The 21,258-nt window shown below is 46.7% G+C and overlaps 1 protein-coding gene across 1 annotated transcript in view; it reads left to right on the top strand.

Annotated features, from left to right (window-relative positions):
* UROC1 (urocanate hydratase 1) overlaps window positions 1-21,258 on the top strand; it is a 482,866-nt gene that overhangs the window by 221,899 nt on the left and 239,709 nt on the right. Inside the window, exon 6 of the mRNA XM_069643013.1 lies at window positions 16,241-16,302. Within this exon, the coding sequence (XP_069499114.1) occupies window positions 16,241-16,302 (62 nt within the window). The remainder of the gene's footprint in view (window positions 1-16,240; window positions 16,303-21,258) is intronic.

Here is a 21,258-nt window from a genome sequence, read left to right as displayed (position 1 = left end):
GCCTTCTATCTTAGCAAAGGTCCGCCTTGTTATCAGGTATGGGATATTTCCAAAGTAATGCAGGAATCTCGGTAGGACCACCATTTTGAACATTGCTCCTCGCCCCATCATCGCCAGGGATAGCTTCACCCAAAACTTCATGCTATTTCCAATGTTCTTGATCGCCTCCTGTGTGTTATACTGGTGTTCCTCTTCCACCGTGTGGTATATATCTATTCCAAGATATTGGAACGTGCGCACCTTCCATGGTATCTGTAGCACTGGTAGCTGTTCTAACGGGATCCATTTGTACCTGCCCAGTGGAAATATGCTAGATGTTTAGGGGTTCACAGCTATACCAGACAGCCTTGCATATCTCTCCATCACTTCCAGAATGTACTGGAGGTTTTCTTCTGGGTGCCTTAAATACAACATGTCATCCGCATACAAAGAGATTAGATGCGGTTCCCCTCCTACAGCGATGCCTATCGGGTCGTACTGTTGCCTTAGGTATATGGCCAAAGGTTCCAGGGCGAGAATATACATTATAGGAGACCACGGGCATCCCTGCCTAGTGCCTCTACGAAGTTGCCACCTCTCTGATATCACCGCTCCTGTTTTAACACTGGCCAGCGGCGTGTTATATAACATTTTAGCCCACTGTAGGTACCCAGGCCCTACCCCATAGCCAGCCAGGGCCGCCATCAGCCACTGCCATTTGACCGAATCAAAGGCCTTTATTGTGTCTAGCGATACAATTGCCAGTTTGCCCTCGTCCTCATTTGCATGCTCAACGACTCGATGGAGTCGCCTAAGATTGTTGGATATGTTCCTGTTTGGAACATAGCCAGTCTGGTCGGGATGTATTAGTTTAGCAATAACCCTCCTCATTCTATTTGCCAAGACAGCTGTCAATATTTTACGAGCCTCCAAATGAAGGGAGTCTTAATCAACGCTAGATCGCTAGTAGCTAATGCAACTGAAATTGCAGACCTGATCCTCAATGAAGACCTTGGCCTCCTTGCTATCACGGAGACCTGGCTCCACACGGCAGCAGGCCCTATGCTCATGTTGGCAGTCCCTAAAAACTACTCTATCCTGAGACAAGACCGACCCAACTCTAGAGGAGGTGCTGTCGCCATTATTCACAAATGTAGTCTTACTATGAGATTAGCTACTACCATTAGTGTCCTTTCTTGCGAACTACTCTGTCAAAGTCCCCATTACTAATGCCCAAACTCTTAACATCCATGTGATCTATCGCCCTCCAGGCCCAATAGGCACATTCGATGAGGATCTTAACACTATCTTATCAACCAACCTCAAAAACTCCACCCAGGTACTCGCCCTTGGAGACTTTGACATGGGTTTCAACAACCATGAAGACCAATTCGCCACCTCCACGCTTGGCGCCCTCACCTAATTAGGTTTCACCCAAAGGTCTGAAACCCACACATGACAATGGTAGAATACTAGATTGGGCGACTGACTATAATTGTTTGGCCAACATTACCGACATCTCACCACTCGCCTGGACTGACCATCACCTGGTATCGTTCTCGCTGTCCACCACTAGACCTCCACTTATGCAGACCAGTAGGGCTCCTCCCACACTCACGAGAAATAGAGTATCACTGTGGAGAGACTCATCCCAAATTTACTCCCTACACTCAATACACTCCCTGACAACATGGATCCTGAGACCCTGGTTGAGGAATACAATAAAATTGTGTCCACTTCCCTGCACTTAATTGCCCCGCTCAAACTCAGGCCAAGCAAGCCCAAAATGCATCCGAACAAATGGTACACACCATTCCTTAAAAACCTACGACCGCAAAAAAACTGTGAAACCACTTGGAAAAGAGTCCATCAGCAGCCAACAAAATAATAATAATAATTTAGCATTTATATAGCGCTACGAACCCTCGAGTATCTGAGCGCTGCTTATTATTACGCACGGTGTGTGGTGCTCATTTATTGACCTCGGAAGGATGAAAGGCTGAGTTTGGCCCCGCCGGGATTCGAACCTGCGTCAGCAGGCTCTGCACGGATGTCAAAGTGAGCGCTCTACTCGCTGTGCCACTTGACCAGCCCTCAACTCACCAAACTAGCGGCCCTGTATAAAAAAGAAATCATCCTAGCAAAACGCACCTCCTTCGACTCCCATATCTCCCAAGCCAAATCAAACATGAAAGAATTATTTTCTATTCTCAAAGAAGTAGAAACTCCCATAGCACCACCAGATACCTGCATTAAAGACAAGAATTGGTGCACTGAAATCCAAAACGCCCTAGCCAACAAATTTCTACTCTACAAAACAAAATCTCTTGTGAAAAAGCCTCCTTGAACAACCCAGACCTGTCCAAACTACCCGAGAAGCAAACTTCAAGGGAACATACCAGCTTCAACGTCACTAAAGTGACCATACTTGAAGTTGAAATAATCATCCTGTCCTTGAAACCCTCCAACTGCCAAGGAGACCTATCCCCGGCACAGCTTATTAAAGACGCTGCCCGTGACCTCTCCCCATTTATCACAAAGCTTATCAACGCCTCCTTCTCCACTGGATCCATCCCAACTAATCTAAAACAAGCCTGGGTATTACCCCAACTAAAAAAACGACACTTGACCCAGCTACTCCAACTAACTACAGACCCATAATGACTGTACCATTCCTTCGAAAAATCCTGGACAAGGTCGCTTATGTACAAATACAGAAGCAGCTGGCAGAACATCGTCTATTGGGAGCTAGACAATCGGGCTTCTGTCCCCAACATGGGACTGAGACAGCCCTTTTCGACCTTAAAACAGATTGCTAAGAGATAATGGCCAAGCTGCATTACTCGTCTTCCTCGACCTCTCTGCAGCATTTGACCTGGTTGACGACTCGGTCCTATGCTCCCACCTACACACTGCCGCCCAGTTCTCCACCGAGGCCATTACATGGATTAGATCTTTCCTTAATGGCAGAACCATGAGGGTTTTCTCGCCTACAGATGCAGCAGACCCCATACCCATCACTTGTGGCGTACCACAGGGCTCTTGTGTCTCCCCCACACTGTACAATATATTTACCAAGCCCCTCTTTGATGATCTGGATCATCTCGGTATCACCTACACTAATTACGCAGATGATACCCAGATCCTCCTTCCGCTTTCTGGAGATTATGGAAAGGATTTGGCCTTGGTGAATAGAGTGTACACCATCATCCAGGCATAGATGGCCACTCATGGACTATGCCTGAATGATAAAACTGAACTTATCACCCTGGGTACCACTGCCAGCCTCAAGAAATTAAGCCCGGCCTACTCCTCCTTCATGATCGATGGCAACACCATCTGCATGGGACATGAAGTTAAAAAACTGTGCTTCTACCTGGACTCCAACTTCTCCTTCAATAGGCAGGTGAACTCACTAGCCTCATCTATGGCATACACGTGTAAACTGATCCGTGCAGCCAAACCTTTTCTATCTGACACCAGCTGCCTGACCTTGGCCAGAGCCCTCATACTATCTCGTCTAGATTACTGCAACGCTCTCTATCTGGGGTCCTCCAAAGCCACCACTAGTAAACTACAAATTCTCCAGAATAACACACTCGGAGCGGCCCTGGGCATCTCCAGAAGAGATCATATCACAGTACATGGCCAACGGAACAACTGGATCCCTATCATAGATACAATCTCCCTAAAAACCACCTCACTCACAAGTCCCTTAATAACACAGCACCTATCTACCTGATCGACAGATTTCACAGACAGACATCACAGACAGACATCCTTGAGACCGACAAGGACAGTATACAGAGACAGCCTCTCCATTCCGAACTACAAACGCTCCACCATAGGAGGCAACAGCTTCCCAGTGAAAGCGGCTAAACTGTGGAACTCCCTACCACCCACTCTCAGAATTAACCTACCCTACCAAAACTTCCGAGCCAAGATTATGTCTTGGATGAAGTTGAATGCGCTCTAAACACACTGAGCCCTAGATCTGCTTATCCCTTCTGCCATTTGGACATACTGTAATCACATGTGTTAACTGTATATATGTATATATTCCATACTTTTATTATTATTGTGTACATGTTAGGTATAGATTTTTATTGTCTGCAACTAAGCTTCGCAAATTCCTGTAACTGCTGTGCCTTGTTACCCTAGGGTATTCCGGCGCATTACAAATAATAAACAAACTGTCTTGATTGAGCATTGATGAGGGTCTGTATGAGCCGCAGTTATGACTCGGCTTATTGGGTTTGGGTAGCGGTATAATTGTCGCTTCTCTAAGGGACTCTGGCAGCCTTCCCACTTCATACGCTTCGTTAAGCATTTCTAAAAGCGGAGGAAGCACCTCATCCTTATGTTTTATAAAATTCGCTTGGGAGTCCATCAGTCCCCGGGGTCTTGCTGGTAGGCAACTGTCTCACTACTTCTTCCAATTCCTCTAAGGTAATCATAGCATCCAGCTCCTCCCGCTCTTCAGCACTGATCTGTGGCAGTCCTATATCCTCCAGTGTTTCTACTATTTCTGTACAATCGCTGTCCTCATCTCCGTACAGGAGTCGATAATACTCCACAAATTCCTGGTTAACTCCTTCCTGGGTGTCCACTATGCTCCCATCCTCCCTCATCGTTCTGATTGTGGGCCTGGGGCTTATATAGCCATGCCAAGACCTTCCCTGGTTTATCCCCCCCGCATGCTGTCTCTATGTCTTATAGTTAAGATTGCACAGTCTCTCCCAGTGCCCGCACATTTCTGCTGCAGCTTAAGTATTACTTCATTATCTTCCTTGGTGTTACCTCCCTCACTTAACCCCCTTTCTAGTTCCCTTTCCATATTTTGCAGTTCAGCCAGGATCCCTCCTTGTAGACCCTAGGATTTAGCTATAGATACCCCCCTCATTACCACTTTAAAGGCCTCCCAAAGCATACCCGCTGTCTCTACGCTACCAGTATTGATCTTAAAAGTAGTTTATTATTTCCTCCCTCATGTCCTCCCTAAAGATGGTGTCTTTCAGTGACTCTGCTCTGAGGCGCCATGTCGGGATCTTTGCTCTCGAGGGTCAGTATTGCCACCTCAGGATTAGTGGCGAGTGGTCTGAAAGGACCCTCGCTTTATATTCCGTCTGTGTTCTCAGTCATCAGCTCCTGTGTGGCAAACATATAGTCCAATCTTGTATGCAGGTTTTTTGGGGCTGAGTAGTACAAATATTGCCTCTCCCGGGGGTGGTGTGACCTCCATACATCCACAAACCCGAAATCATCCAACAGCGTATGCAGCGCTCTAGCGGCTGGGGTGGGTCTATCCATTTTACCATCTGACTTATCTACCCAGGGGTTTAACACGCAGTTGAAATCTCCTCCCCAGATCACTGCCCCTCCCAGGCACAAACTGAGTTTGTTGCATAATGTTCTGAAATATGCCGCTGTGTTTTGATTCGGGGCATACATGTTTATGATGCTTATCTCCCTGTTTTCTACCAGCCCTCATCGTGACCATCGTCCTGTCTGCCTCCAGCGTGGACTGCAACAGTTGGAACGGGACATTTGGCGCCACCCAAATGATCACCCCCCTGGCATAGGCCGAATATGATGCACCCACCACAGTCCACCTACGTTTCTTCCGGATCATCTCCATCTTGTCTTGCGTAAGATGAGTCTCCTGCAGCAGAGCTATGTCTACTTTCTGTCTACATGGATATAGCATGACCTTATTCCTCTTTAGATAACTATTGAGCCCTCTGATGTTCCAAGTTATTATTTTAAGGTCCCCCATGGCACATCAGGGTCCCTCTCCTCCCACCACAAGTGCAGTCCATAACCAAGTACATTTCCATTCTGCGTAGGCTCATTTCCCAACATAAACTTCCCCAAACAACAAACACTTCAAACTTCCCAACCTCCCTCCCGCCTCCCTTCCCTGCCCCAACTCACTTCCCTCCATATCCTCCCGCCCCAACACCTTACCCAATTGTTGCCCAGCTCCATCGCTGGATCTCAGGCACCCCCTGCATTTAACCCTTTTCTGACAATTGCCTTTACTCACGGCTCAGAAGGGTGAAGTCGCCCTAATGGCGGCCCTACTACTCTAACTCCCAGGGGTAGGTTGTCTCCATCTTGCCACTCCCGTTTGCTTCCATGTGGACGTGCTTAGTGCTACCCAGATCACATTCACATTTTATATTCTAGTCCAACAAGTCCAAATGTTTCTTGTTACAATTTTCTATGTTATCTGTCCTTGGCCCGCCCCTGTCACCCATGCGACAATCCTTTTGTTTTTTCCCCGTGCCCCCCCCTCTCCATCCTTGCATCTTACATAATGTGACCCCTCCACTTATCGTGATCCTCGTGATCTTGCTTCTCGCCTTTTTTCCGAACAACCCTGCATATCCTGCCATGCGTCGCATCCTCCATGGTGGCAAAAAAATATGCCCTACTTTTGTGCAGGATTTTGAGCTTTGCGGGATACAAAACCATGTACTTGATTCCAGTCGACGCAATCTCCTCTTGATCGCCACATAGCTATAACGCTGTCTCTGCACCAACATGGTGTAGTCAGGGTATGCTGTGATGGTTGCAGAGGCCCTTTCGATCGTTGTACCTTTGCAAAAGTACTCCAAGATCATCTTTCTGTCTTTGTAGTGCAAGATCTTTGCTATTATCGCCCGAGAGGGGGCTACAGGTCGTGGTTTCCTCATCGGGGCCCTGTGCGCCCGTTCAACCGCAAATCCTTGTGAAAGTTTGTCAGCTCCTATTTCTTGCAGGATCAAATTCTCCACGTAGTCCGTGGGGTCCTGGCCTTCCTGTCCCTCCGGTAGGCCGACCACCCAAATATCATTCCGTATTGCTCTCCCTTCAGCCTCCTCCACGCAGTTCTCCACGTTGGCGACCTGTTGCTTCAGTATGTGGACTTCCTTTACATTGCTTGTGCTGGTTTCCGTATTGGTTTTCACCACACTCTCTAGGCCGCTTGTTCTTTCAGCCAGCGCTCTCACGGCTTGTCGCAGCAGGTTGATCTCTAGCCCAACCGCATCTATTTTGGTTTCCAGAGCAGTTCTTAGGTCCACCATCACTGTTCCTCACGAGGCTTTCAACTTCGTAATGGCCGTTGGGATCAAGTGATCCTCTTTTGTTGGATATTTCTGCAGGCACGGCTGCCGCACCCGGGGTGGTTGGAGTCTGTTGCAGCTTTGCAAAAATGTCCATAGTGGGCTGCTTGCCCTTGGACATGCCTCCTCTCACCGACATTGCGCAGTCCTGACTGTATACCGGGGTCCAACTTTTCTGCAGCGTGTGGGTCCTGCTGCCCCGTTCCTCCTCCATGGTTGCAGCATGCTGTGGCACTGCCAGGCCCATGTTTCTTGTGCCTTATCCCGGTCACTTTCTAGGAGTTTTGCTTCTCGCTCTCTGGGGTAGTCTGTTGCAGCTCACGCGCGTCGCTCGTGCACTGTGTTGTAGTCCGCTTCTCCTTCCAAGTCTCTACAGGTCCCCCACGCTGGGTAGTCGAGCGAACCCCTCAGTTATTCGCCCCTTTCGTGTGGGCTGCTCGGGCCCCTTCTTTCGTCTCACGGCTGGGCCTCTTCGATGCCAGGCATGCAGTGTAACGGTGTTTCACTGGTTCTATATTCCCACCGCAGTTCTCTCAGCCGCAGTTGCCTTTCGCTTCACATACCACACGCTGCGCTCTCCCTGCCAATCTTCATCTGCTGTGGTTCTGCTGGGCCTACCTCAGCCTCCTTGGTTATAGCACGCCTGCCATTTTGTCTGGGGTGTCACATCGCGGCTTCAAACTTTCAGTTGATCTTGACAATCCTCCTGTAGTCATCAAGGACTCGGCTCTCCATCACACTTTACACATACAATAGTGTATTTCTGAGCACGATCATGCCTTTTTTAGCTTATTTTCACGCAGGATCATATCTGATAGTCTGGAGCAGCTCAAAAGACACGTCCTACTCCATGGCCCTCTAGCCACGTCCCCTTGCTATAAATGATTTTATGCTATATGTATTATGTAAATAATAAGCACATGAAATTTAAAGTCAAACCTTAATATCTATATCAACTAAGCCTAAAAAGATGTGCACGGTCGCTTAAATTGTCCACATCTCAGTTTCACCATTTAACCAAGTGTGATCCTGAGCAAATTATTTATCACATTGTGCCTGATCTACAGCTTTGTAAGTGATTCTGATTCACTTCAAAGCTTATGTTAATGTATCGTGCTATTATAAATGGAAAAGGCTGATGACTATAGAGTTGCTCCACATATGAAAATAGTGCAATTTAGGTATTTTGCACCACAGTTATTTGTCACTTAGCTTATTTATGGCAACTTATTCTAAAGTCACGTCCATGATGCCTCCAAGTATCAAAGACTGATCATGTGCCTTCCAATGTCCTTTTCTGTGAAGTCACTTCTGTTGGTGCAATCCATATGCTAATTAGGAAGTTTGCATATATTTTGCCTCAGAAGGCTTGGACAGAGCTCCCCAACAAACATACACAAACACAATTAAAACATTATTTTTTTATTTAAAGTACCTCTGCTCTTTTTTCAAATGCTGCCCGGGTCATGTCTCATGCTACACCTACCTAACCTCTTCGTACTCGCGCGCCTCCAGACTGATATCAGGAAGCTGAATGAGCTTCCTAGTTCCTGTCAGTGTCGCACGAACACAAAGCCACAAAGCGATGCTCTGTGCCGCTGGGCCCTGGAAGTGCTGCTGCTAGCTTGACCGCACATGCGCCAGGCCCTGCAACACCCAGTTCAGCACCATGGCTGCTGTCTGAGTCAAGCCAGCCAGGGTGAGGGACTGAGCCACGCAGGGCATCCCAGCCCTGAATGTGTTGCAGCGCGGCTGCCAGGCATCTCTGCTTTATGTAATGAGACAGCGCAAGCCTTGCGGAGCACCCCAGCCGGGCTCGCGCTGTCCAATTACATAATTGATGGTTGCGGACAAAAGATGGGGGGGGACAAAAAGGCATACCACAGAAGTTGGAGGGGACACAACCCCCTGGACCCCCTATAATGACACCCATGCCTTTCACCCAAGTCGGGCATGGGCTTATGCAAGAAGATATTAAATTAATTGTTGGAGTTGATGTATCCAAAGGGAGTCCGGGTCCATGTGTACTGCTGCCCCCCGAAGGTAAAGCCAGCTTGTATTGGTCCTCCCTACTGACGGGTACGGTCCAGTACCCATTGGTCAGGTCAATGGCAGTGTATACCTTTTGACCCCTGGATCTGTGCCAACCCTTGGTCAATGTAGGGAAGAGGCCATCGGTAAGTGTCAACCTGTTTGTTTAGCCCCCTCAGGTCAGCACAGAGTCTCCACTGGCAGTTTTGGTTTCAAACTCCCCAGCACCGGATTATTGAAGGTACTGTGGACTGGACGAATTATCCCAGAGGACTCAAGGTTTTTAATTATTTCTGTGAGGGACTCCATGGATGCAAGAGGCAAGCGGTATTGCTTCACAAACACTTGAGTCATACCAGGGTCCGTGGGAATTGTTGTATGGATTTCGGTGCGACCAGTCATGAATCCACCGCAAAGAGATCCTGAAAATCTAAGAAAACTTGTTTCAACTTTAGCTTTTTTTGCTCCAGAGTCTCACAGGCATCAGCTAGGTTGACCCTCTCTTCAACCATTTGCCTGAAGCCCGGAAAGACATCTCAGCAGCCTCCTCCAGCTGGATGGAGAAGTCCCTGGTTAAAGTACTGACTTGGACTGATGGCTCCTGAAGTCACAGGTTGCCTCTTCCTTACCATAAGGACAGGTAGAGTACACCAGGAAATTCCCCCCCTTGCTGGGTGAAGATCCTATCTGATATCATTGTTGCTGTCACTGTCAAAAGTCATTGGGGATTGGTCCTATCAGTTAATTACCTAAATCTATGGAAAAATGACAGTAATCAAGCGTCATTCCAACAATGGTTCCTGCGCCCAGAGTGATACTCTTAAGGTCGTTGTTATCCACCACTATTTGAATGGTGTGTTCTGTATTGACTAGTGGTGTTGGGTTTAACCCCAACCCTTGCTGTTGGAGATGGGCGTTGAGGTGAACATAGGCGTCAGGATTTTGCAGTTTGTCCTCTTTTAATTTTTACTTCAAGTGGGAATAGTCGGGTCTGTTCTGGGATGGTGACTTCCTCTCCAATCTGAACTTCAACTGCACATGGCAGTTGTTGAGCTGACCGAAATGCTTTCTCTGGATCATCAAAGTCCATGGAATTACCCGCTAATAGGCACCAGGCTTTGAAGTTTATCCGGTCCAAACAAATGGCAAAGCGATTGAGAATGTCACTGCCTAAATAAAATACAGCAGGGACATTTCACACGACCCAACAGTTATGCAGTATACTTTTGTTGCCTATGGAAATTTTGCGCATACACCTGCTAGGCTGGAGATGTTTGGAATTGGGAGTTTCCAGGTCCATTTCCCATTTGTCTATCAATTTAAATGTTGGAATGGCTGGATCTTTTGGGAGATTTCGGAACATGGCTTCGCTGATAAAGCTCTTACTGTTGTTCACGCACACTCGGGCGAGAACAGAGTCCTTCCCCTCATTTAACTGAATAGGGATGAACAACCGTTCTCCAATCTTCTGAATGTCAGCTAATCTTTGAGCTGGTTTCTCATTTTGGACTATGGAAGTGAGATTTTCCAATTGTGAATTGGTATAAAATTCCTGAGTATTTCCTTCCAGTGTGGAATGCCACTTGAGACTGGAAGAAAGGTTAATTTTCAGAAATCGAGATGAATTCCCATCACCAGTTTGTTGTCCTACTGCAATGACTGTCACGTCAGGGATTTTGTTGTTTTGAAAGTAGAACTTAATTTGGTCAGGTTTTTGTTCAACCATGCGGCATGTGCCACTTAAACGAACATGGTTGACCCTATGTTTTAATTTTATTGGTCGGTTAGTCTGGGTCCAGAGGACCTTGTTTACACAATCTATTAGGGGAGACAGTCTAAGCAGGATGTAATTCCCCAGTAAACATGGTGTGCCCTCTGGATTCACAACTATGACCGGGTGTTTCACCTTGTGTCGCCCAATTTTTATTTCCAAATCCACAGTCTCCTCAACAGGAATTTCATTACCATCAAAGTTCTGAAGTTGTCCAGGAAGAGGGGTGAGAGGGATCTGGTATCTCTGCCCCCTTCCTGAATTCAGCTAATCAAAGGCCCTGTTTGATAGAAGGGTGGCTTGGGATCCAGTGTCCACCAGCGTCAAAAATGTACATTGCCCTTGTATTTGGACCGGAGCATAAAATCTTCCCTCCTTCACCTCAAGGGGCCAAAGATAATGTGCATTTTTGACCAATTGGTGTGTTAATTTCTTTACTCTTGATTCTGATACAAGGGTAGTTTGGGCAGGATTCTGTGTTGGAGCTTGGGGATCTGTAAGAAAAATATGGCAGTTGGATATTGGGGGAGTTTTGGAATCCCCTGGTTCTGATTCGGGGCCGCCCCCCCTTTTTGGAGGCAGTCCCAAAGTATTTTTGGGCAGGGTGGTTTTCCAAGCAATCATTCTGAGTTTCAATGATGAGCGGTTTTAACTCGGTCCCCACATTTACCCAGTCTTTGTTAGGATCTCTCGGGCCCCATTTTTCTTTGGGAGGAGTTCCCCCATCCCTGAAGGAGAAGATCCTTTTCCCAGAGTCATTTGAGGACCCATCTCCTTCAAATTGGAGAACACTAACCTCCTCCACAAAATGGGTATTTTTAGGCCCTTCATTTCTCCTACCCGCACTCTATTCCTTAGGTTGCAGACTTTCGGGGGCAGGAGATTTTGGTTCTGGTTCCTGGGTTTCCAGGGGCTTTTCACAGGTGGGGAAGGAAGTTTCCTCTAAGGCTTTACACCCCCCTTTCCCCTGTGCCTCCTCCATTGGAACCAGTGAATTGTCAGGGTTCTCTCCCCCATCATTGCTCTGGCATACCAGACCCTTGGTTTGTGGAGTTCTGAACCGGCATGCTCACATGAGTTCTGCTGAGCCCTCAACATGCGACCCAGACCCTGTGACAAGTTCTGGACCTGACGCTCCAGTTGGGACACCCGCTCTGGCTGGTGCAGTGGTCTTTGTTCCATCCTAGGTGGATCACGGGAAGGGTAACTGTCCCTTCTCCCATAATACCCTTGGTTGGGATAGTTCTGGTAACCCTCCACCCTTGGCCTCCCCTCTCCCAGATTGGGCTGTCTGGGCTCAGGAAAGTGGGAAAAGAAAGGAGGGTTGTTCTAGTTTTGCGTGTACCGGGGGTAGAAGGTCAACCTGCCATTTGGGGGATTACTGCCCTCCTAGGGTAAGTTAAGAGGGAAGTTCCCTGGGGTGGTGCCTACCTGATTGGATCCCTCGCTTGGGCTGGGGGAGTCCACACATACCCCAGGATGGGTTTGTTGCCCTTGTAACAGGAGTTTATATAGTCCTGGGAGTTGGGGGTCCCAGTTGTGGGGTTACCTCTCTGACTACCTGTCTGGGATTGGCCCGAGGGCCTTCTGGTTCTTTGGCTAGAAGGATTATGTACAAGAATATTTTTAGGCCCCCCCCCCCATCTCCAGATCTAATATGGGGGCAACCTTCACCTCCGCCACCTTAGCAGCAGCTGGGGTGTTGGCTGGTTTGGGGGTTTTATTTGTATTTTTGTTCTCTACATGTTTCTGCACTTCATAAATACGGGTCACCTGTTCAATGACCCAGTCCAGTAATCTCTTCTCGTGAAAGTCCATCACCAGCTGGGTCATGATGTATTTAGGGAGTGCATGAAAGAAGGTATTCATGAACTCCCTACTGTCTGTGGGCACCCTCCTGGTGGTCTGCGCAAAGGCACGTTTTAGTTCTTGCACAAATTCTCGTGGGGTCTGATCTTCCCCACACTGCAGATTGTAGGCCGCCTTGCGGGCCTCTTGGGGGTTCCTATGGACAGAATACTTGGCATTTTTGTGATAGGGAGTTGTGACGCTACTAATGGCCTTGATCTGTTTCAGGGGATCTTTTAGTGGAGTTTGGTATAATTAATAATTTTATTATTCACCTCTTCCAAGGTCTCTATCTGGTTTTGTAAGGTGACTATCTGTTCTGCGCAGGCTCTATTATATTTTATCCTTTGATTTAACTTATGGTGACTCTCGTGCAGAGAGTCAACCTTTTCCCTACACTCCTCTTTCACCGCCTGTAATTGGGTGTCTTCCTCTGCCAGGGCCAGATCTTCTTTTAATTGGGTAATCTACTGCCTAGCTTCTCTCTCTAATTCTTGGCTCTTCTGTAGCCTTTGTCCTGCAGAGTCTAGAGCAGTTTGGATTTTCTGTAGTGTTGCCACTTGCTTCTTTGCCAGAACTGTTTTCTGCATGCTTTTCCTGACTCGGGTATAGGTAGGCCGCTATCCTGGCAATTTTTGTCTGCTCCTCTTTAGCTTTTGGGGCCATGTATAGTTCACTAAGAGCTTGGTGTAATAAGCCCTTGTAATAAATCAAATAACATGTCACTGTCATGTATCTAGGTCCATGGCAGTGACCTGTTCTTTGATTTCTTGCAGCCAGATCTGCTCATACTGTTCTGGCCACTCACCCCTGACAAACAGTTTGTGAAGGGGGTGCTCCCTAGCGATATTAATATATATGCGATTTTTAATAAAAACGGGTCAAATGCATTGTTCTCTGATGTTGGTTGTGAATGTAGCTACAGGTCTCAGGTTTAACAGAGTTGAAAGTACGCTTCTATCTATAAAATTGAAGAAGTTATGGAAGTTTTAATAAAAGGCGTTTTTGAAAAAATAGGCACGAAAATGAAAACAAATCCGTTCTTACAATGACAATTATGCTCTAAACTAGGGTATTAAGGCTGGTTACCAGTGTGAAACACAGTAAACCCCAGAGTGGTCTGCGGAAACAAACCCCGGCATCTCCGTGTCTGCTTTGGTGGACTCAGTCGGATTACACATGGGATGATATTAAGGGTTTGGGATTTTCAAAAGACAAACTTTTTCAAGACATTATTACTATTAAAAGAAATCAAAGCAAGGTTCAGACTGGTGTGACATTACTACAAGTTAAGTTAGAGAGGATGGTTTGAGATTGGGATAGGACAAGGCAATATACTATGGGTTACTATTATTCCTGTTGATACTTGCAGTCCACTGTAATTAAGATTGAACCTTCAGGGTTCTGGTCATCAGGTCGGGTCTACCGGCAGCAGGGCATTTCTGTCGGGATTGGATCAGCTGTGCGGTTCTGGTCAAGTTGGACTGCACCTCAGACTGGATTTGGATTGGCCCTTCTGGTCACTCGACACAGTAGATTAGCTTGAGGGTGAGTTTCAGCAGGCAAACCTTAATGGTAGCAAGCCAGACTGGATCAGAATTAATTTCCCTTAATTTTGGGATGGTAGAATTTGGGCCTAGCTAAAAAGAGTTCAGCAAATGCTGAGGCCTGGGTTTTGCAAAGAAGTCTGGAATCAGCTGCAAGATGAAGAGTTCTGGAACAAAGTGCTGCACGACATCAGGATGTGTTCAGGAAGCCGTGTGTCTGTGTGGTGAAGTTCCTAAATTCATCCTACCAAGTGACATCACAAAGTTTATGGTAGGGCAGAATTTCAAACCACACCCCCACGGCTGTGAGTGGGCAAAGGCACTTGCCTTGTTCTGGTTGGCAGTCAGAAAGAGCGGTCATATTTTATGATGCAATTTAGAAACTCCCACATTGATTTGAACCACAATTTAACTTTCCCATAAATACACATTTTTATAATTATGCCCTCTACTAAAATCAGACACATGCATTACATATGTTATGGGTTATCCTGGCGTCCAATTTCCAGCTCTGAGAGCTCTTTGTCGTTCTGTGGAATTTTGGCCTTTTTAATCATAATGGTTTGGCCTAACAATTTCTAATTCAATACATATCTGGGTGATGACCCCTAGAACATGAATATACAATATCATATTTGCAACATTAATAGTTTTGCCATAATTAGTGTTTTGGTGTAACTTTGGGTCCTTATCTAGTAAGAACTCCTACCAAATCTTCAAATGTCTAGCATGAGTTCAGATTTATATATGTATTTTTCACTCATCTACTTATTTTGGCTGTCATGTTAAATGTCATAAAGTTCTGAGACAAAATAAGTAATTTCCATTCAAAATCCATGCCAGGTTTTGTTTTAAAATCCCAAGTGAGCAAATGGCCAGTCCGTTGAAGGTCACTGAGAAATATCCTCCACATCCTGCCCCTCCTCTGGGAGAATGGGTGCCCAAGCCTTCCTTTTGTCCTTGAGTCAGCCAAAGACGAATGGCCAATGAGGTCTTTGTTCTAAATATGCAGGAACCTCCAGCATCCATTAAGCCTTCCTTGGAGCAGCTTAATGTCAACATGAAGTGTTATCTTTCCCAGGCTGGGCACTGTCCAGTCAGAATTAACCAGTTAACTCCAACTGGGTTACTGTAAGACTCCCCTACAATCTTTCATTATAAAAGATATAAAATGAACAGAGTTTATATGGGATGTTGACAATTAAAAGAATTAAGCCCTTCACAAAAAACATGCTCTAAACAGGCGAATTTTGCACTTCTTCAGAGAAAAACACATTTAAACTGAGCCTTTTACATAAATTTCCTTTGCAGCATACACACATTTAACTCGGCATTATTCTATCATTGAGTGCTGGGATTTGTTTTGCATGAAATACATTTCTTAGCTGCTGTCAGTCAGTGAGGCCCAGTTTCTTCTGACTGTACTAGATGATCTGTGGTTTCAGCAGACTTTTAATTTCAATAGTTCACTTGGAAAATGACTGAATTTAGAACAAAAACAGCACTTTGAAGGTTGCAATTGGTTGGGAAAGCTGCATTTTAAAAGAAATGTTTAGTTTTTAGCCCACGTCTGTGGCATTTTCCTGCAGTGAGTTCTGTTTTTGCACCAACTTTGACTGTGTTTGGCAGGGGTGAGCAGCCTTTTGTGATTTATGGACCATGCGCAGTTTTGCAGATTTGGCGCACAGGGGTTAGTGTTTCCATTGTTGGCTGTTTCTTTCCCCATTGCAAAGGGGTGCAGTGGGGCGCATCGGCATGGATAAAAATATCCCACAAAGCCTAAGACGACTTGAACGCTACCTTTCCACAGGATGCCTCCAACAGTTTTCCTGTGAAACATAAAGAGCAAATTCATCACAAAAATATCAGCTGTGACCGTCCTAAATAGGCTGTTAAAAATGTTCTATGCTCCCAATTATCTTCTAAATGTAAATGGATTTCTTTTCTTTTTGTAGGTTATTCCAAATTATTCTACAAGAGAAGATTACGAGAAGTTATTTGCCATGGGCGTGACGATGTAAGCAATGCTGCTGTATATTTTGTAGGTTTATTTCATTTGAAAAGTGAGCAGCTAATGTTGTATTGCTAAGGAGCACATGTTTTACTGAAGGTAAACTGGATGGATTAACGGGTGGTACAGAGTATCCAGTCGGGGAGTAGAACTACCTTTGGGCAGGCCATACTGATGTTCTGCCAGCTACATAAGCAGTGGCGTTAATGCCTTTGGGCTTCTAGTGTGCTCCATAAATTCAAATAAATAAGCAGAGAGGCTGAAAGATCTCTACATAAAGGAGCTTCCACCTGATGCCTCTGGAAGACCGAGAGCAGTAGGTGCTTCTGTAATGTCCCCCATTCGAATATGGGCTTTAACAATGCCTAGATCAGCCTAGAAAGTGTTCACTGGTTGTGTGCTGCAGCCAAAGGTGTTGCCAAAAACCACTGGGTGTTTGCGATCCACAGAGGTTCCCTTTTTGAGTCCTGAAGAAAGTGGTATAAATCGGATATCTCACTGAAACTGGTTGACCAATCATTGTCCACCCTTGATAGAAAATATATAGATTTTTAAGAAGCAAGAGCATTCAAAATACTTTCTTCAGCTTAAACTCACAATCTCGGCACGTTTGTTTTTCTGGATTTTTAACATTTCTCCAAGATACTTTTGGCCCTGCGTTTTCAACTATAGCATAAGGAGCCACTCTTGTACTGTCCCCCTAACCCTAGACCAGCAGCTCACCACCTCAGCCTAGGGAGAGTCCACCACTTGGGGGACATCTGGCATTGGTTGGAGGATCATGTAGGCTATTTGATGGTGGCTTCTTGAACATATTTGGGATTATGTACAGGGTCTAGATACCCATTCCTTGTCCTTTTATGTAATGTTATGTCCCTCCGGCATTACCCATTTCTAAAATGTAGAGTTGTTGTACCCAAGTAGTCCTATAGACCACTGGACAAACATGGCATGCTGGTATCAAACCATGCTCTAGCAGATTGAGATTACTACTTGTAATCCCAGTCTTCATTTTTTTTCTCTCAGGGTTCAAAGTAAAAGTCCTTAGTCTCTTTAGGCCTCTCAGGGTTCCCTTGACCAAGCCTAGGCCCCTCTGGTCTCAAAAGGTTCACATCCAAGTTCATTAAATACAAAAGTTTGGGCAACACAAAAGTCCAATTTGTCAGGATGCACCGCTCAAAATACTGTTCCTTCTTTTTGGTGTAGAACGGCCTTTCTTTCACTTTGGGGGTTTTGCTCCCACTACACCCTCAGTGTAGCTGCCCCTTTTTCCACCTTCTCTCAAGTGGCACTGTTTACCTCCTCCTTTCAACACTGGGGTGATATCAGAGAACAGAGGACTTCACTCCTCCCCATGCGTGACCACTCTGATACACGGCCATTCTCCTTATATTATGTATCTTGCTTTACATGGGACTTAGCGGTTCCCCTTTTCACTGGCACCTTGTGCCTTTCCGTGCCACTTGCACTCTTATTTTCTTGCCTTTTGCCTTCTTCCCATGCTGTTTGCACTGTTGTTTTCTTTCTTTGCTTGTGCCACTCGCACTCTTTCCTATCTTCCCCTTTTCTTCCTGTGCCGCTCGCACGTTTAAAACCTTCGCTCTATCTTTTTGGGTCGCTCGCACCCTCTTATTTCTGCCTTTTCTTTACAACCAGATACACCTTATCTTTGTCCTTTCACGCCGCTTGCACACCTCTGTTTCTTTTGCTGTTGTGCTGCTTGCACACTCCTTGCATTACTTCAAGCTCCTGCCTCACACACGTGCACCGGCTTACTCACGGTCATAGAAACTCACCGGTTAGCATAGCACTGGCGGAAAAACTGTTGGCTTCAATGTCGAAGTCCTGGTCTCACCACCTGCCCCTCAGGTAACCCTCGGTCATAGATCCCTCCCAGGGGAACAAGCACTTGCATAGTCACAAACTTTGCCCCAGCTCCCTAGAAACACGGCTCCTTCGCCACGCTGAACTTTCCCACTGTGTCAGCTTCCAGGAATGGGAATGTTTATTTATAAAGCACCTATACACAAGCGTTTCCAAGCACTCATGGAGGGTGGGAAAACTGGGAAAAAGAGCCCTTGAAATTCTGAGACAATAACGGTGTGCACAGGGAGAGTAAGTGAAACTGATGCATTTAACAGTTGAGAAGGCAAATAGGCCTCAATGATTCTGCAGTTTTTCAAGTGCACATTAAGGGGTGAAGACAAGGGAGAACAGACTGACTATCTTTAGGTAGAGATGCATTCAGATTGTGCATGTGCAAGACGGTCAAGGGAGGGGGGGGTCCAAGTGCACACAGTCGGTAGAGACTGGGTAAATGCGGAGAGAGAGAGCGAGAAGCTCTCTTGGATTTATTCAGAAGTGCAGTGAGGGGTTGAGTGCAGGGCCCTGAGGCAAGTGCAAAGAGGACTGGCAGGGGTGCCAGGGACCTGTGAGATTCTTAGGTATAATAGGCGACCAGTCAGCAAAGCTGTACGGAAGAGTGAGATGGAAAGAGCAGAGAGCTAGGTTAGCAGGGTAGGGGGAGAGAGAAGGTTACGGAGAAGAGGAAGGTCTTGATGTCATGATCTCTGCTTCCAAAAGGTCAGGGTTTTCCCAACTCCCTTGGAAGCAGATCCATAACCCAGGTTCCGAGTGCCAACCAGTCACAATTGGGACCTTTTGGACCCAGTCCTGGCGCCAGTGGCACCAGGCTCATAAATATGCCCAGTCCCAGCGCTGGAAGCGCCGGGCTCATAATGCTTGGGTGGACTTATCTTCAGCAGACCATGCTGCTTACTTGCCTGCCAGTTGAGCCTCTGATCCTCTTCTGTTTGGAACTACTTTTCCTGTTGGGTGGGGCTGGAGCCACTCCCTAGATTCAGAACACTGGAACTCTTCTGGAAGGCAGGAACTCTTTTCTTACCAGGAACTCTTTTCTTACTTAGGCGTGGCTGTGGAAGGAGACACCTAAGCACTACAGGAGGCTATTTAAACCACACCCGGTGGATGAATCTTGCTTTGCGTTATTCTGCAACCTCTGCAGCAGAACGCTTATCGTGTCTTCTGCATCCGGTCCTGGGCCTAAGGAAAAAGGCTTACCATCCTGAATCCAGTCTTCAGCAACACCTATAAAGACAAGAAAGAACAGGTTAGCATTCCGGCATCTGAAAGGCAAAGGCTTACCATCCTGAATCCAGTCTTCAGCAACACCTATAAAGACAAGAAAGAACAGGTTAGCATTTCGGCATCTGAAAGGCAAAGGCTTACCAACTCTTCGCACGCTCCGGAGGCCTTCGGCGCTGCATCCCGCATCTGAAAGACAAAACAAGGTGCGTTTAAAGACATTGGGGAACTTTAATACTCACGTGCCATTACTCCTTTCCACATCTAATCCAGTGGGTATTCCGGCACCCTGCACCCGCTCCGAACTCGTACCTGCAAAATAAAAAGACAGTTGGAGCGCATAGTGAAGCAGGCAACAAGCGCTTACTTACGTGCTTCCAGGTGCTTCTATTCATCACACAGGCTCCATCTTCAACTCACTTCAGCCCGTCATCCGCCATCGCCGGAACCCTGCAAAACAAGAGACATCATTACTAAAGACTTTAAAGACATTTGAATGACTCGAAACTTACCGTTTGTGCAGTAAACGACGGACAGCAGTCCTCTGAAGTCAAGAGGCCTGCGCTACCTATCCAGTGAAGAAACTGGTTACAGCACCCTGCCCCGAGGCAGATGGAGAGCTCGGCATTCACTTACCTAAGGTGAGAGCGTTAACCTTTGGGGGTCTACAGGAGAGGAGAAGAGGAAAGAGATAGGGACACCCCAATAACCCCAGTTCATTAACCCCATATTTTCTATCTGCAGACATCTTACTCTACACGTCAGGCATACAGTGCACAGAGGTCCAGCCCAAAGAGCCAACCGGGTGCTACACATCACCTTTGAAGATACGGTAGTCGCCCAGTCAAGACCGGCGCCTCTGCGAGAATCAGGTGAGCGTTACACTTGAGGAGTTTCCAGAATTTAAGATCAGGCTCAAAACTGAGGGTGTCAGGGAGGCTGTTCCATAGGGAGGCACCTGCTGAGGATAAGGATCTCCCGCCAAATCTCTGCTTGAAGAACCGGCTCACTCGCAGAAAGTTGGAGATAGATGAGCGAAGGGCTCAAGAGGGACAGTATTTAGGTAGGCAACATTGCAGGTAAGTAGGTCCCAGGCCCCAGAAAGACCTGTGGACAATGCAGTGGGTCTTGAATTTAATTCTTGCATCCACAGGGAGCCAGTGAAGAGATTTCAGTGCTGGAGAGATGCAGTCCCTGGGCTTGAGGCAAAAAATAACTTTTGCGGTTCTGCTCTGGATGAGTTGCAGAAGCGGTGAGGTTAAGGAAGAGGCTGTTTCAGTAGTCCAGCCTAGAGAGAACCAGAGCTCTGAAGACAGTGAGACACTGGGGGAAGGTGAGAAAAGGTAGTGCCTCTGAGGAGGTATAGTTGATAGTTGGACTTTTTTGAGATGTCAGAAATGTGAGGGGAGGAGAGAGTGGAGTCAAAGATGACCCCAAGGTTTTGGCCTTGCAGGTGGGGCTGGGCACAGGGCTAAGGGAATCCGGCTAGAGTGAAAGTGGCAAAGCAGGAGCAGGGGTCCCAATGCAAACAATCTGTTTTACTGGCGTTGAGGCAGAGGTTGTTTGCAGCACACCATGACTAGATAGCGGACAGTCATATGGATATGAGTGAGGAGGAGCAAACGGCTGAGGGTAGCCTGAAAGATAGTTGCGTGGTATCCAAATAACACTTGAAATTAAAGGTGAAAGTGGTGATTACACATAGCAAGGTAGCAATCTAGACGTTGAAGAACCAGGGGATAGGTTTGATCCCTGGGGAACGCCGCAGGTTGAGTGTGAGATAGTCGAGAGCAAGACTCCAAGTTCCAGCTAGGATGGGCGGTCAGAGACAAAAAGGTTAACCACGCCAGTGCCTGA

Source organism: Ambystoma mexicanum, chromosome 2p, assembly GCF_040938575.1.
Source record: "Ambystoma mexicanum isolate Mex_15411 chromosome 2p, UKY_AmexF1_1, whole genome shotgun sequence".
Lineage (NCBI taxonomy): Eukaryota > Metazoa > Chordata > Amphibia > Caudata > Ambystomatidae > Ambystoma > Ambystoma mexicanum.
The sequence above is the reverse complement of the archived record's forward strand: the minus strand, read 5'-3'. Positions and strand labels throughout refer to the sequence as shown.